Source organism: Balaenoptera ricei, chromosome 6 (genome assembly GCF_028023285.1).
Source record: "Balaenoptera ricei isolate mBalRic1 chromosome 6, mBalRic1.hap2, whole genome shotgun sequence".
In the NCBI taxonomy this organism is placed as follows: Eukaryota; Metazoa; Chordata; class Mammalia; order Artiodactyla; family Balaenopteridae; genus Balaenoptera; species Balaenoptera ricei.
In genome coordinates this window covers 30283502-30301543 of record NC_082644.1, presented here as the reverse complement: position 1 = coordinate 30301543, position 18042 = coordinate 30283502, and the positions used below count along the sequence as shown (strand labels likewise).

General features: G+C 36.8%; 1 protein-coding gene across 2 annotated transcripts in view; it reads right to left on the bottom strand.

Annotated features, from left to right (window-relative positions):
- Positions 1-631: 631 nt before the first annotated feature.
- MFSD14B (major facilitator superfamily domain containing 14B) overlaps positions 632-18042 on the bottom strand; it is an 84708-nt gene continuing 67297 nt past the window's right edge. Inside the window, exons 6-12 of one of the 2 annotated variants that reach the window (XM_059924388.1) lie at positions 12648-12866; positions 10870-10983; positions 8108-8179; positions 6577-6689; positions 4983-5080; positions 3063-3205; positions 633-2361 (exon numbers count right to left, since the gene is read on the bottom strand). In XM_059924388.1, the coding sequence (XP_059780371.1) occupies positions 2110-2361; positions 3063-3205; positions 4983-5080; positions 6577-6689; positions 8108-8179; positions 10870-10983; positions 12648-12866 (1011 nt within the window). In that variant the 3' untranslated portion in view covers positions 633-2109. Of the gene's footprint in view, positions 2362-3062; positions 3206-4982; positions 5081-6576; positions 6690-8107; positions 8180-10869; positions 10984-12647; positions 12867-18042 lie in introns of both variants that reach the window. The other variant, XM_059924389.1, reaches the window with a different exon arrangement.

Below are 18042 nucleotides of genomic sequence, written 5' to 3'. Positions count from 1 at the left end.
TTTCCTGCAAAACTGAAACTCTACCCATTAAATAATAACTTCCCACTTCCCTTTCCCCCTAGTCCTGCAACCACTATTCTACTTTCTGTATGAATTTGACTAGATATTTCATATAATTTGAACCATACAGTATTTGTCATCTTGTGACTGCCTTATTTCACTTAGCACAATATCTTCAAGGTTCATCCACATTGTAGCATGTGTCAGAATTTTGTTCCTTTTAAAGGCCAAATAATATTCCATTTATGTATAATATATACCATATTTTCTTTATCCATTCATCCAACAATGGACACTTGGGTTGCTTCCACCTTTTGGTTACTGTGAATGATGCTGCTAATAAACATGGGTGTACAAGTATTTTGTATCCCTGCTTTTTTTAAAAATAAAAAAATAGTTGTGATCTCTTTTTGAAGATCACAACTTTTTGAAGGGAGGTTTTGAAATGAAACTTATTTTGAAAATACACATATCTTCTGCATTAGCTTAAGGACTAAAAACTTCTTTCAGTTGAAAGTCACCCAAAGGAGAACCCAAAGATCAATGGTATTGTTCGCTTTAAAGAAACACAAAAGACATAAAAGTATCCATTGCAAATTTATTATGCATTAGGAAGCTTAACTTAAAAACCAACAGCATAGTAAAAAGATATGTTATCTTTGTTCACAGCAGAACAGGTTTCAAAATATATTTTCTTTTAAATGTATTCAGTCAGTACACAATCCTTTATAAAAGTTGTATATATTTTTTTCTGTCAATACCTTCATTACATTTATAAATACAAGATTTATATAGCACCCCATCAAAAAAAAATTAAAACTCCTTATGAATATCTACATATATTTCATACCTATAAAACTTTCAAAGGAGTGCTATGTTAAAGATGGGCCCTAGTTAATGGTCCACTTACTGGTGCAGGAAAATACATATATAATCTGTAAAGTTTTCTTTGTCCATAAAACATCTCAAAAAATTAGCAAGACACTTATTGTGAAACTGAGCTTCTTAAACCATCATATTTTAGAAAGGAATTTGCTGTGCATATTCCCATGAGATTCAAATGGCAGACAGATAGGTGAAAATAAAGACTGACTGAAAACAAATGCTTACATAGAGCAGTTAAGGCAGGTGTGTGATGAATGAGAAACACTGGAAAGTAAGACACAGGAGATGTGGGTGGGAGCAAATATAGTAAGAATGCATTACGTGAGTCTAAACTTGGATATAAACTCCACTGGTATCCAGTTACTAACTCTCATTCTCACTTAGGAATGTTTACATTGTTGAAAACTTTCTTACAAGCACCCTCCAATTTCTATGTTGCCACCAGAATGGCTGATGTATGTTTTTCTTCTGTAAAATCACCTTGGATCTAACCAAAACATTAGGTCCAGGAATCTGAATTGCTAGTTCTTCATGATTTAAATTTATTAAAAAATTTTCCTTCATCTGGTAAAGGTTATCACTAATCAATATTATTACTGCCCAGAGGTGTATATGCTGAATTTCATTCTAGCCAAGAATAGGAAGTACAGAGAAGGAAAGGAGAGTAAGACTAGTTATTTGCTTGACCTTTGAACAAAGGCAATAGATCCCTGATACTGAGTGACCCTTGGAGCGGCCACTCATAAACACCTATGGGCTAAACGGGCACAGTTCAGAGAAACAGGAGGGAAGAAAATATGGGATTCTTTATCTCAAATTTTGCCAGAGAAGGCAGTTGTACTATAATCCTGCACCTTCTACCGAAAAGGACATGGTCACTCTTACTCTGGAGTTATTAAAGGAAAGTCATCCTTTCTACCAGAGATGACTTTTTCTGAGTTTCAAAGTGTGGACTCCAGATAACTTTGAGAGTTGCATATATTTGCAGAAAAGTATTTCAAACCTTAGCTTGTTCTAACATATAAACAGAAAGAAAAAGAATGGTAGAAAAGGAACAGGAGGAGGAAGGGGAGGGAGATGAGGGATGGAGGTGGTTACTTCTCAAACTCGGCCCTGAAGGATGCCACTAGTATCTCCCCTCCAGCACCATGAAGTCTCCAGTGTGGTGTGGCTCCCCCATGGCTCTCAGAGATGGAGTCTACAGAATTCTCGTTTCTGCAGAGTTTATAGCTCAGTGCACTGATTCCCAGGCTCCTCGAAGGAAGAGAGCTCCCAGATGCTGCTGTCCTGCAGTAGTGGCTCAATGTCTTCATCACTGCCTCGTTCTGGAGTGTTGGTCAGGCTGCCGCTGATGCTGTTGCTATGTTTTTGAATTCCACTGCCTTTACTGTATTCAGGGATGAATAAGGCAACCAGAAAAGACATAAGAACTATACATGCCCCAAATAAAAACGGTGGGCCTGGGATGACAGCTCCCTGATGGGTGTGGGAAACAAATGAAGATGAAGAATTTGGTTAGTCTTTCAAATCAAAATTAGTCCTGGACGACCCCAAAAAAGCACACCACTGAAAAGTGAGTTACTTTCTCATAAGCAAATGTTCATTAAGTGTCATAGCAAATTCTAACAAAGCCTGGTGTCTGGAATACGATGGAGGGCAACTAATCACTGCTTTGTGCACCACTTTCCAACAGCTTAACCAAACATGTAAACAACAGTTGTTTATCTCTAATCCTGCCCTGTGACCTGAGATTATGCACTATGTACATGAACAGTAATTCCAATTTTGTATAGAAATCTATATTAAATATAGCTTGGAAGGAGGGAAGTAATAGCAAATAAATAGTAGAAAAAGCACTCTAGCTCAAATTCTAGCTGGAATTTTAGGTCATTTCATCTTTTATTTGGCCTGAGCTTCACCAGAGGACAGCATTCTGATCAGAGTAATTATATAGGTGAAAACAGAATCTGAACAAAGTTAAGACAAATCTTTTACATAAGATATTAAATCACTGAAATGATCCCTCCCTAGTCGCAGGAAGCAATGAACATAGCACTTACTACTGTCAAATACAATAGTATTATAAAAATAAGAACACTTTCCAAATTTAAGGTCAGAAGATTTTGCTATAATCAGACACAATTGCTATTGTAAACCTAGACTTATTACCAAATTACCTGCAGGGCAGCATTGTTAGAATTCAATTCCAGTTCCAACTCAGTCAGTTCCACGTGGAACATGTAGAATATGAAGCCATACAGGGCTGGCCCCAGGCCATTACACAGTCCTCTTATTCCAGTTATGATACCCTGGGCAACTCCTAAATCAGAAAAAAGAGAAGGGAGCCAGTATTCTCAGATAAGCATCTCAAGATTGGAGACTTAACAGTACTTTCTTACTAATATGAAATACTGCTTCTGCTGGACTGAGTAGTCTGGGCTTTGGAAAGTAGATTTTAGGGACTTTACCCATCATATTTTCATTCATTGCACAAATGTTTCCTTGGTTTTCTATGTCCTTCTAATGCTATCCTCACTCCCTGTCCTAAGATCTATAGGATATGAAATGACAGTGATGTTTCTAAAATCCTTTTGAGGCTGAATTCCCTAACAGCAGAGCTTCCTATAATCAGGGAATAATAAAAAGTTTTAATATTCTCCATTTATAGGCAATTTACACTTTTCTGTGGATTGAGATTTTCCTTTTCTACTCATTTACTGGTGTTTTTACAATAAAAATCTGCCCTTTGCCTCTTGTATCCCCCCTGCCCATGTGTGAGTCCAGAGGTCCTGATGCTGTGTGCTCCCAGCACCTTCAGACAGATTCTGTTCCTCCCAGCGACCTCCATACTCCAGGTCCATCTCCCTGTACACCTCTACTGAAAAATCCCACAAGTGCTAATTTCTAGATATCTCTGGTATCTAATGTGGCAGGTAAAAAATTAGCTTGAACCATGAGATGAATGTTTCTGTAAATCAAAAATGGTCAAATATAATTCAACCTAATACAGTGTGTTCTAATAAGTTTATATGCTGACATTCAGAAACATCTGTATTAATACATGTAAGCATAAAAAAGGCCAAAGAAAATTCATGCCCTGAGAGATAGGATAGTGTCTCTTAGATGCTGAGGCAATGCCCATCCTTCACAGATAGCTCATGCCTTTACTTCAAGCACAACACCTCCCTAAGGATGCAGTCAGCTAAGTTAACATAACCAGGGTAACACAAAGAATTTGTGGTCTTCAAATGATACTGCTATATTTAAAATAGATAACCAACAAGGATCTACTGTAAAAAAAAAAAAAAAAAAAGATTAAAAAAAAATAAAAGTAGATATGAGTAAGATGGCAAATTTCTGATGTGGAAAAATAGGTGCAATGAATAAACTATCTTTTCCAATCTAGTTTTTTATTGAAACTTTAAAAATATCTCTAAGGCATTAAAATTTTTTTCTTCTAAAATTCACTACTTCCTGACTACAGTCAGGTAAGTCATTAAGTGATGGAGAAAGAAAAGGATTAATTGTGGCAGTAGGAACTGCTTGATAGGGAAGCCAGAGGCACAGAAGGATGAAGTAAGAGTCTAGACAGAGTGCTACTCTACATAGTCATCTTAATTTTGTCTCTCACTCTGCATCCAATTATCAAGAACTACTCAGATTTATTTTTCTTTATCCACTCAAAGAATCATTTCCTAAACTGAGTAATAGACTCTGAGTGATTCCAAATTAAAGAAATTTCAGTGATTAAATAAAGAACTCATTGTTTTACTAACTAGTCTGTTAAAAATATGATTAAAGTCTAGTAAATTCTAAATTCTAACGGTGACAAATAAAAGAGGAGTCAAAACTGAAAAGAGAAAATGGATAGTTGTCTTAGTATTCTGACATGCTGAGTCCATATTTCAAAAATATGATCAAAGATCAAAGTAGGAAGGAAAACAGAATTTTCCTATTTGCCAAAGTAAATAGGTATGATTGTTGAGCAGGGACCACATGGCTGTAACCTCTTGCTCTGTTGATGTGAAGACAGGCTCAGAGTTGCTCATGCTTATGGCAGGTACGTCTCCGTTGAAGGAGGAAAACAGTGACCTCACCTTGCTGATCTGACTCTGCATTCCGAGAGACGAGGGCACTGACTGCTGGAAATGTGATGCTGGACATGGCGGCCACGGTCCCTGCTGCCCACATCATCCTGCAATGACAGGACAGGCTGCGGTCAGGGAGCAGGCCAGCCCCAACGAGCTTGCTGTTCAGAGTACAAACAATGGCAAAAGCACAAAATGCTTTCTGTTTTCTTCTGTTAAGTTGCATTTATTTTTTTCCTCTTTAAAAATGGATTTTTTTTTTTTTTAACCTAGAAGGTTATGCATCTGTTAATACTGATCACTTCACGGGCTGGGAAAGTTTCATTTCTTTATTTTACCTCTGTCAAATCTGTTCTTCCTGGTTTCCCTATTACCATAGTTAGATGCAAGCTCAATGAAATGCAAAAGGATTTCTTGTTTCTATAAGTACCACATTTTCCCTACCAATTTTCCACTTTTTTCTTTGTACTTCTCAAAGGCTCACCTCCATACTGTCTTTGAGTTGCTCAGTTTTCTACCCCTCAATAAAGTGTTGTGTGCCACCGACAGAAAAAGTTGGTGGCACACAACACTTCAGAGACCTGAAGTTCAGGATGACATCCTGCAGACTTCCAAGTGTGCTCCCTTTAGACCTTTGTTTTTTTCTCAATGAAAGGGACCTACATGTGTGTCAGTATTAGGCATTGAGTGTGAGCAAAGTGAGGCCCCAACTGGGCTTAAAACCTGCTTGGCCAGACTCTCTTGGGGACGACATGCACGTCCTTACTTAAAAGGAAAAACCCTTTAGGTCAACAGAATCTTTCTAAGGTACCATGAGTTTGACTGAATCAGCTACTGAACCAAAGTTCATGGGACTGAAATTAAGATTTCCAAGAACAAGAAGAATCAACCACTGACCACCTAAAGCATTTCGAGTTCTTCTAAATTGTGTCATCCATTTATGACTGCAAAATGGGGACCAACTCAAATATCTAAAACAGAGATATGAACTGTAGTATTTGGTAGCCAGGCACATAGGGAAACTTGCCACACAACAAAATAGCACTCAAAATTCTTTTTATTTCTTCTTATTCCACAGGGCTTAATTTGACCTTCCTTCCTCTTAATGGGAATCTAATACACTAGGAGTAATAACTGATCAGGATACACAAGATTCTGGAGGAGATCTCAGTGTTCATCTAACTCATATGCTTTATATTATAAAGGTTATGTCACTGTCCAAAGTCACTCAGCTAATGATAGTAGTAAATCCCACCATAATCAAGTCATTTTTCCTTGTCTTCTTGTTTTGTTTTTGCCTATAATGTGTTGTCTCCAAAAATTGACAAATGTGTTTAAAAATTAGGCATAAAACTTTTTTTCGGAGGGTCAGAGGAAGTAACAACTCACTGAAAGCCTGCTGAGGTGAAGGCAATCTATCCAAATAATCCTAAATTACCAGCTCTACCCTTCCCCAAATTAAGTCTAAACCGTTTTTGAAATGTTGAATACACTATGCCAGTAAAATAACTCCTGCTTCCTTCACATCACACTCAACTAATTCGAGCTCCTCTAAAAGATACATCTGTCTATTAGTTCATGAGAATCCATGGGAGAGGCTTACCATGCCTGAGATCCAAAACCGTACCAGGCTAACTGGAACATCTGAAAACCCAAACCAAGGAGAACGGTGTTCTTATTCCCTAATGATCTCATCAAGATGGTAAGAAAGACCGTCTGCAAAGCAAAGGGGATAATCCTGAGTAATCATATGAACACAAGCACAAGATTTGATGCAAGTTCTGTGGGGAAGCACATTAATGGTGACCAAGAATCTCAAAATGGCAGACCACCTGACCTAAGACCTTGGAGGCCGTGCAGTACTTATGTAGCTCTAAAGGGGTGAAACTTCGGGGCCTTCCCAGACTAACCTGGGCTCAGGGCCTTCGGCCTCCTCCCCAGAAACCTGTTTATCTGGTGCTTATCACTTCCCAAAAGGTCATCACAGCTGTTCAACAGTTACTGTGATTGAGAAGAAAATGCCTCCGCCTCTTTGGAGAAATGCCAATAATTTAACCACCAGTGAATAGCAAACCCCTGATGAACATTTACAGAGTATGTGGGATTTTGGTGGGGGTTAACAGTTTCACAAAGTTGGACTGATACAAATGTGATTTTAACAAATATATACTCTGCTAAAAAATTAGGTGAGACAGCCTGAAAAGGCATAGGATAAAAGATGAATCTGGGCTAATCGACTAACCAGAGTTAATATAAAAAACAAGCCAAAATCAAATTTACAAGCAAATTTACATTTGCTGATACAGTTAAAAAAAATAAAAGGCCCTTGGTTTGATGCATTCTTATGAGCCTTGTCAATTCTAATATTTGGGCAAAGCAGTTTTGCAGCCTTCTCATTTCTCTTTGAGAGAGTTATCACAGAAGAGTGCTCCACCTGGCCTACCATGCTTTAAAGCAGCATATAGCTGTTCCAGGGAAATAGCCTCGTAACAGTCCCATATGATATAGTGAACGCATCTAAGCATATCAATGAACTAATTTAAAAGCGCATATGCCCTGCCTTTTGTGGTCCTATAATAGATGAGGAAACATTTAATAAATACTCTTTACTCATTACATATATCCTAATGTACTGACTTACCACATTTCTTCAGTCCTGGGGACAGCAAGGATTGTAATAGTTACAAAATCTCATTTCTGCTTTTCACCTTCATTACTTTTCAATATTAAAATAATATTGAAACCTTTTTCTGGTTAATTTTGCAATACTGGAGTTAGATTGTGGTTGGTGGTTGTAAAAGCAAATTTTTATTTGCTGAATTGATCCATTAGAGGTAACAACATGTACTCTACAAAGTATTGAAAAGTTGTGTTAAATTCCTCCTAAATCATAACCTTAAGATTCTATTAAAAATGGAATAACTCTATGGTCTGTATCCATGTCAGTTTACTGGGTTTGATATTATACCATAGGGCACAAGATGTTACCATGGCAGAGGCGGAGGGGAACTGAGGTAGTGGTGCAGGAGATCTCCATGAATATTTCTTTGCAGCTTCCTATGAATCTACAGTTACTTCAGATTAAAAACATGAAAAAAAAAAAAAAAAAAAGGGATGGGTAAAATAACACTCACCTGAGCCACAATAGACAGAATTCCTACCATAGCTATGAATGCTGCAATTTTAACAGATCCAAAACCTATGACCTGTGGAAATGAAAACACTTTGTAATACAGATATTATAAAAATAAGGAATGTTATGTTCCATTAAAGCCATAGAATAAAATAGTTGAGGAAAGTTCATAAAACCTTGACAATGGCAAATTAGGCAGTGCTCAAAGTTGAACCTATTTAACCAATAATTTATATCTAAATCTGTCATAAATAATTATAAGCAGCACAACTTAATTTAACAAATATTAAATATTAAGATAACATTTTCTATTGTAGGCCTACCTATTTTTTTCATATCCATCCCCATCTGCAACCCACAACCCACCAAGAGACAAATATAACATTATCAAGCGTTAGAGAGAATATGAAGAAAATGATTCGATTTTTGATGCTGCCAACACAGAGTATGCTCACTGGCAAAGTCAGTGGCTCTCAACTTTGGCTGCACATTAAAATCATGTGGGCAACCGAGAAGGGGAGAAGAGAAGAAGGGAGAGGGGAGAAATGAGATGCTGGAATCCACTTGAGACCAATTGAATCAGACTCTCTGGGTCCAGACACAGGTATGTTTTAAAAAGCTTCCACGGTGATTCTAATTCTAAAGAGCAGCCAAAGTTAGCTGGTAATGATTTCTAAGCCTCTTAATCTTAACAGCAGCTCTGAAATGCCTACTAAAACTTTAAAGTTTTAAATATCAAGTTTTTATTTGCCCTATCTATTGAAACTTTATAAAATTCAGAAAAAAACTTTAAAAGTTATTGTATACAATCTTCACATTTCATAAATGACCGTCTTGCTTCAAGTTACACAACTAGCTAATAAAAAGAGTTAGAGCTAGAACCTCTGGTTCCCAAACCAGTGCTGCTGACATTAACAATATCCTATTACTCTCTAATCAAATGCAATTTTAAAAAATTGGAATCTATTTCTCAGTCTAATTTGTAAATATATATATATATTTTTAATTGAAGTATTGTTGATTTACAATGCGTCAGTTTCTGCTGTACAGCAAAGTGACTCAGTTATACATAATACACATTCTCTTTTATATTCTTTTCCATTACGGTTTATCCCAGGACACTGAATATATAGTTCCTTGTGCTATACAGTAGGACCCTGTTGTCCATCCATTCTATATGTAATAGTTTGCATCTACTAACCCCAAACTCCCAGTCCACCCCTCCCCACACCCCCTGTAAATATATTTTTTAAAACAGCTTTATTGAGACAGAATTAAAATACCATACAATTCACCCATTACAAGCGTACAACTCAATGGTTTTAGTTTTATATTCACAGAGTTGGGAAATTATCACCATGATCAATTTTAAAAGCTCTCATCACTCCTCAAAGAAACATGGTACCCCATTAGGATTCCCATTCCTCCAGCCTACTCTACCACCCAGCCAATAATCTACTTTCTATCTCTATGGATTTATTTATTCTGAGCATTTCATACAAATGGAATCATACTATATATGGTCTGGTTTCTTTCACTTATAATAATGTTTTCAAAGTTCACCCATGTTGTAGCATGTATCAGTGCTTCATTGCTTTTTACTGCCAAATAATAACATTCCATTGTATGGATATTTCACATTTGTTGATCCATTTCATCAGTTAATAGGCATATGGGTAGTTTCTACTTTTTGGCTACTATGAATAATAATTTGTGTAACAGTTTTTGTATAAGTATGTGTTTTCAATTCTCTTGGCTATATACCTAGAAATAGATTTGCTGGGAACTCTATGTTGAACACTTTGAGAAGGAGACATGTTTTTTCACTTTCTTCCTTGGACGTTCCCATTTTTCCTACATTATTTTCTGTATTAAATGCAAATTTAATGTAATTTAATGTATGCATATATAATTTTCTACATTAACCACACTATCTCACCACTCTTCCCTCTAAATCTCCAGCATCCACCCACCATAATGAGCAAAACAAAAATAAAACTGCTTGAAAAAAAGTTTTACTTAAACGTGCCACCATATAAAATATTGTAGTCTCATACTCTCAGGAAAACTATGAGAATGGAGAATTTAACAAATTTTATTTAAAAATATCTCTAAAAATAGAGGAATTTAGGAGGAGGACTTCCAGTGAAATCAGTAAAAGACCAAGACAGGACTGCAGTGGAAGGCAACTCAGGTCTTAGCAATCCCAGAGACCTAAAACAACAGTTGGAAAAGGGAACTTTTTTTTTTAATTGCCGTAAGTCAATTGCCTTTTGGGGAGGACAAAGTAAAGTGTAAATTTTTAAAAAGAAAAATCAGAAGGGAGAAAAGATTATTTTGGTTATTGTTTGTGAGCCACCTTGAAGTCAGTCTACAGTGGTGTTGAGCTATGGCCTACTATAGATGGCTAAGCAAGCTGGCTGTGATCAGACCCAGGGGGTCAGGGCACTTCTGAAATAAACTTTACCTCTCTGTGAAATTTAATGGGTATTATTAAAGATTTAATAAATTCTGTTTCTACTAATTCTCTTTCTGTATAACTCTCAAAGAAATTTTTTCCACAGTAAACATTTTATTGTATTTTAAAAATTATTGCACTAAAGGTTTCCTGACTACTAATTATATGTCAGCACCTACATTTATAACTAGAAGCAAGTTAACACATTTTTTTTCTCTACAGTGTTTTCCCACAAAATACCTCTAGCCAGATCCCAATCTCTGATTTTCCTCATTTTCAAAAGCTACTAGGCACTCACTACTCACCTGCCTGAGATAAAGGAAAAAACTTGAATACTGTCCAGCCTCAGGAAGGTATGAAAGAAAAACGGTGATGCAGATTAGTAAGACGGTAGAATCTTTTCCAACTTTCTTCAGTGACTAGGAATAAGCAGAAATAGAAACATATAAAAAGCAAATAGATACTGATGTCACTGATATTCTGGGATACTGGCTGCACTGTTTTGATCTATTAAGGTGGATAACAAAAGATGAATGGATTATATATAAAAGGAATTGAGCCTTAACATTAAATCTATCACCATCTCTTAAGGGAGGTTAGAAGTCCTAATTTCAGAGGTATGTTTCAAATATTATAGCTTTCTCTCTCTCTTTTTTTTAAAAAAAAATTTGCTCATCTTTGTTAACAATACTGGTTCACATCCTGAAACAGACCCTGAACATGCTATGAACAGACCCTGAAAAACATTGCTCCAGAACCTTTTAAGAAAATCTCATCTTTCTCTTTCATTCATAATACAACTCCTTTAAAGCCATAAACAGCACAGTGTTTTAATTACACATAAATTTACTCTATTCTTTAAAATGTTGGTATTAAATTTGCCTTTAAAATTGGTAGACAAATAAATATGCTCCAGCCATGGGGTCAGTGACGACAAGATTCTCTGACCAGTAACAACTTTTTGAATGTTACAACCTAGTCCAAAAATCGTATACCCCTCTCTACACAGGATGTTTGAGTAGACCAGGGGTGCACCAAAAGTCGTCTGCAGAGCGTACAGTTCTGCAGTGCATGCTAGGTCATCATAACTGTAACCTTCATATAAGTAAAAGCAAAAGTAGCTAATGTCTATTGGGACCTTGCTATATACCAGACACTAGACTGGTTAACTTATATACATTCACTGCAATCCTCATTAACAGCCCTGAAAAGTAAGCCACAATAGTTCCACTACATAGAGGAATTTCTCTGTGTAGCTTGACCAGTACATGACAAGGTGGGAGGTCTGACTGCCTCCGCTCCTGGTTTCCTTCTCTCCACACCTATTTCTTGATATCTGACATTACAGCACAAACAGAATGAGCAGGGTCCCCAGGTCATACAATGAGGGAGCTTTTTAGAAAAGAACTTCTCATGAGTTAGTTTTCTTATATGTATTTTTCCTAAAAGGTAAACTTAAGGGAAAAAAGCAAATATCACATCTCTGGTTATGTTTTTCCGCACATATTTTCTTCAAGAACAATGTCAAACCAGAGAAGGTGGGGAGAGAAGATTCTTCTTCTCAGTACTTCTTCTAGTTGTTAATGGGATTCCCCCATGACAAAAGAGAAAACAAAGACTCCATTCAATCCGCAAAAGACAAGTTCAACGTGGGTGTATATTAACAACTTAGATAATAACTACTTTAGTCGGTCCAAATGCATTTAACCTTTTTGAATTTAAGTGAATCGAAACAACCACTTCAAATGTCCACCTTCATTTATTTTGTTAAAAGAAAGATGAAAACAACTATGCAAAAAGAAAAAACCCTTCCTTCCCAAGTCTTCATCAGGGATAAACTGGACATTTCTTGTCTCTTCCCATAGGATAACCACATGCTTGACTTAAGAAGTAGCAATCCTATATATTCCTTGGTGTACAGTCTACCTCAGTCCCTTACTTGCAAATACATTTTTTCTATTTTTACTGGAGAAAAAAAATAGATCAACAACTGCTAGGATGCTTGAGACTGCAGGAATGTTCTTTTATTTGCATGGCTTAGAAAGATATTTAGGAAAGTAAATGTTTTCATGTTTTTATTTACCGCAAAAGGGTCTGCTTGTTTCCAAGAAATCTGAGCTCCCCAGGAAAGAGGTCTCATTTTCTCTGGCAAAGATTCTGGAACAGCCAATAAGATGAAGCAGATGTCCAGAAGAGCCACCACTGTGGCCACCAGCACAACAAGGCTGTCTCCATAACTGGCGGACAGGTATGCTCCAATGGCTGGGCTGCTGACCAGACTGGCTGCAAATGTGGCTGAGACCTATGGAAAAAGCACACTCTCACCCAGGGTCCCATCTGCTGCAGGTGCACACCTATATTCCTGTTCTCATCCAGGTTCCCACAGGTACATACCTAAAGCCATCCTTCCCTGGCTTAAAAAAGACAAAAGGATTGTGTTGCACACAACTTTTAAGAATGAAAAAGAATGAAAGTAATTTTGTTTTAAGGACTTGTTCACAAGCTATTAACTAATTGGAGTTACTCTAGAAAGCTACAAGAATGCAAAATAATGATTTGTTAGAAATAAAAATTGTAAAACCTCCCCCATAAATAAAATATACATGTTTTAATCTTCTTTATTTGGGGAATGGGGATGTAGAGAGAAAGGTATGAAAAAAATTTCTGCAGGGTTGATGATAAAATCTACAAATTATTCAGAGACTAGGCTTGATTTCATCTTCCAAAAACATGTACTGTTTCACCATTTCATTAGCACTGAGAGGGGAAAAATCTCTGGTAATCTTAGAAAAAGCTATAACAACAACAAAAAATCCAAAAAGATTTGTTGAGGGAGACGCCAAAGCTTTTTAAATGGAGAAATCCCCAGGCTAGGGACTTTTGTCATGCTGTCACCCCCAACCTCCACCTAATACCAGAGACCACTGAGTCAACTGATCACCCTTGCAACTTGAATCCATGTGAAGCTTCTTCACACTGCTTTCATATAAGCACGTAGAAGGCTCCCTTTATTGTGAAATGTAATCTGAATGTTCAGAAGCTTAAATGGGGAGTCTCCAAATTATAACCAGACTGAGTGTCAAAAGCACATTTATAATAAGTTGGTTATTTAAACTTCTAATGGATTTTAATAGAAACTACAGAAATCATTATCTATGATTGAAATTATGACTCCTGGGTAGGCAATAACACTTTTTCTTCATCCATCACCCCCTAACTGAATGTGAAAATACAACGTATTGGAAATTAGTATTATACTAAAAATATTATAAAAGCCAAAAGTAAAAAAATTTCTGGGGAAAAAAAGGGGGTATAGGGAATTCTAATTTGGGGAACAGGAATTCCCTGGTTCAATATTTATTGAGCATCTACTATGTGCCAGATAAATAAGAAGACAGAGCTCCTGCCCTTCAGGTTTTTTTCATTTTATTTAAGAAGATCAAGGCAATCATGTAACTTTATATTATAAATTGCAATGACATGCAAACAGCTATGGGAGCACTGCTGCAGCATCCTCACATGCTACGGAAGCACTGTTGCAGGGTCCTCAGGTGCTAATACTAACAACATCATACCTGCACAAAATGGGTCTTTCATTCATTTATTCGTAACAGTTTCCCACTACTTAATCCTTATCAAATTACTGTATGTAAATTGAGAAGATATTCTACAACTCAATGTACAAATAAAGAAACAATATATGTCTTAAGTTCACACAGATGAGCAAGAACTGGAAGCCATCTTCCAATTTCTCAAGTTAATCGTTCTCACTAAAATGCACAGTCAGACTTAGACCTAAATTTCAGCTAAAACTGCTTCTATAATTCCACAGCATTCCAAGTGTAAAGAATCTAAAGATCATGGAGTATACAGGAGAAAACACTCAATCATTTATTTCATTATTTGTCAGACATTTCTAATTCTACTATCATAATTCTATTCTAGCCAATTGGACATTTTCTAAGATAAAGATTGTTCAATAACTCAAGATTTGGTCATTAAGAACAATGGAATTAAATTATTATCTATATAACAATAATTTAATATGTAAGAATACACGATACATCAGTTTTGAATAGAAAATGACTGCCTTCTACTAAGCTCCCCCACAAATTTGAAGGGGATAGAGTAACTACTTCAGATATAAACAAGGGGGATAAAGAATGATTGATTATGAGATTAATGCTCATTATCAATAAATGATGCACTCCAAACCATGGTAAACTTTTAAATTCATCTTTCCCATCCATGTGATGTATCCTGCAACACTGCTCTAAGGGAGAAGTGCCCTATTTTCTGGTATTTCCATAATTCAAACATTTGTACATTGCCATGGAGAAACTACCACAGGCAGAAATCTTAATGAGAATCTTTAAGTCTTGCAAAACACGAAGAAGACACGAGCATTATTATTTACAAGTCTATGTATCAGAAAACCCGAAAGCTTCATAACTTGACTTAGATGGTACCGCAGGGCAAATGCTCTCAGACACAGAGGGGCAGGCCTACCCCCTCCTCCTAACACAGCCCAATTTGGTTAGGTCCTACAGTGCTCAGGATTTCCTCCTCCCATCTCTCCGTCTACTAATGCCCACCTATAATACCCTAATCTTCCTCCCTCCATTCCCTTAGTGGTACACTGAAGCAGGTATAATACTTAAAGATCAGTTTAATTTCTTCAAGTATGCAAAAAGTAAAACATAATTATTATATACATGTAGTAATAGTGAGAAACAATTGGAATTTAGTGGGAAAAAATCTGTTATTAAAATATTTAATAATGAATACTCTGGGAGCCAATTTAATCATGTGCAATATGGAAATGAAAGTAAAAAGGTTAGTCACCAAATTTCAAATATCAGAAGGGGACAGGGAGCAGCAGTGGTTTCCTAATTGTTTTATTTGATTAGTTACATTACTCTGCCACAGTTGGTGCTCAATAAATACTTGGTGAATGAGTTTCTGAGAATCTATGGCCCCATGAAATTCTGTGTAAAACGTTGCATCTTTCTTAAAACTTAAAGCAGCCTACTTGCTTAGTTTGTGTATTTATCTAAAATCCCTCTTTGATTTAACACTCAATACGACACTGGTGAATAAATCTAAAGGATGACTTCACCACAGCAGTCTCTCAATGAGCATTAACTTAAATTCATTATTGCAGCCATTGAAAGAATTACCACTTTTCTTTGTTTACTGCAGGAGTTTCAGTAAGGAAGATAAACATATATATTCTTTAACAGACCTCAAAATGCTTCTGAGAATTTCAGCTAGACTTGATTGACAATCCTGTAATTAATTGGCAATAAATCCTCCTATATCTGTAAGGTAGCCTGCAAGCTTTTTTTCTTTTAATTTTTTCAGGTTTGTCATCTCAACATCTGACATGTAAAGGTAAATGTAAAGGTTAGCCACTGACCAAATCCTGAGTCCTGTGACCAAGTTCAGGAAGCCTTACATGCTGGTTGAGGGCACACTTCAGTAGGGCGCTCCTCTCACTAACTTCTCTCAACATACCTACGAACAGGCATTATTATAACTGCCATTTTACAGATGAAGAACTGAGCTAGAGACAGGGGAACTAAGTCATGGTCACTTTGGTTCCGGAACTCTCTCTCTCTGAAATCTTTCCTTAAGTACCACTGCTTAGCACAACAGCTTCATGAGGGGTTTTTCTGGTGGAAGCAGGGAACAAAAATCGAATGAAATTGGAGGGAAATGAGTGTTTTCTGTGATGTTGAGAAAAGCTGCACAAGTGTGATAAATGAGGTTTCTGGCACCCCTCAAATCTGCTGACCGACCCTGAGAGCCCACCTTGAACACCCTGCCTTCTTTGAAGCCTTCCTATCTGCTTCTCCCTCTGTCCTCCTCCGCAGCACTCTGGAGATGCCCCTGTTTTAGGACATGACATGAGAAACATTCAGGGGAGGAGGGAAGAAGGAAAGGGGAGCAAGTAATAGCTACAGGGTAAGTGGGGTCGAAGGAGAAGTTTTTAAACTACTGATGTCTAAAGTCAACAAAATAAAAATTGCTGTTGTGTTTTGTGGAACAGCAGTAACTGACTTATATGTCCATCATTGATCCATACAATTATTCACTCAGTCAACACTGAATGACTACTTACTGTCTTCCAGGAAGTGGGATTTAAAAGAAAAAGTAAGACTCAGGAGAGAAGTATCCTGAGTTTCCGGCATTCAATCCCCCTCCAAACATTCAACAACCCAGCCAGATCATCTTTCTTCTTCCATCTTCTTACTATAAACATTTCAAACACAGGAAAGTTGAGAGAAGAGCACAATGCACGCTGAAGGGGAGCAGAATAAGCCACCCCAAAATGTGCCACTTTGGCATGTGGATTGTTTTTAGCTGAAGGCAATTAAGACCCAGGAAACTCAGGAAAAGCTTTTTACCTTTCTCTTAACAGCCTAAAAGAATTTAGACAGGAGGCCTATGCCAGGAAGAGAGCAAATAGTAAAGATAACTTTTTATATCAGACTTATCTGCATGGAATGGCAAACATTTGTTTACCAGATATTTGCTCTCCTCATCTTCCTGTGAATTGTCTTCCTTCCCTTTGAAGCCCCAGACCCCTACCCTCTTTCTCCTTAGCTCAGGATGGTATATAAGCCTCAATTGCCTGACTTCCCTTGAGTATCTCGCATCTTTGTGGGACTCCCATACATATGAAATTAAATTTGTTTTTCTCCTGTTAATCTGTCTTATGTCAATTTAATTATTATGCTGGCCAAAGAACCTAAAAGGAAAGAAGGGAAAATTTTTCCTGTCCACACCCAATTACCCCAAGAGGTTCACACATTGAACACATACCCACAAATGCTTGCCTGTCATCTTTTCCCCTTGAACCACTTAAGTAATTTTCAAAGTTGTGACACTCTGACCTAAATGGCTTCAGCCTGCCATCTTCTTTAGGTCTTTCTTCTCCTACATAACCACAGTGCCATTATCTTGCCTAAGAAAATTAGAAATGATTGTCAATTACCCAAAAAAGGTCTCCTATAACTTTTGTTATACACTCAGCAATTATTTGCTGAATGAATGTAGTCCTTTTTCTGTAGTACCATGTCCCAAATAAGTGCCTGAGTCACACAACTAGCAATAGAGTAACAATGGATTAACATGGCTGAGGTTTTCTAATTAGGTACACAGAGACCTATGATCGTAGCACCTGTTTACTGTTTATGGTTCCTCAAGAGATTAGCTAACAAGAAACAAATCAAACCAACTTTAAAAAAACTTTGCAACTGACAACTCAACACATCCTGCCAATCTTCCAACACTAAAACCAGAAAACAAATTACTAGCAATTTCTATCTTGCTATTTTTAACTTCTCATAAGTCTCCTTTTTTATTTCAATTGCTTTGGATTTTCTTTTACATAAGTCAATATTTAACACTATTTTAATAAAATCTCACTTTCCAGTGAATTTTTAGTAGAATGTTCATTATTTCTCTGATTA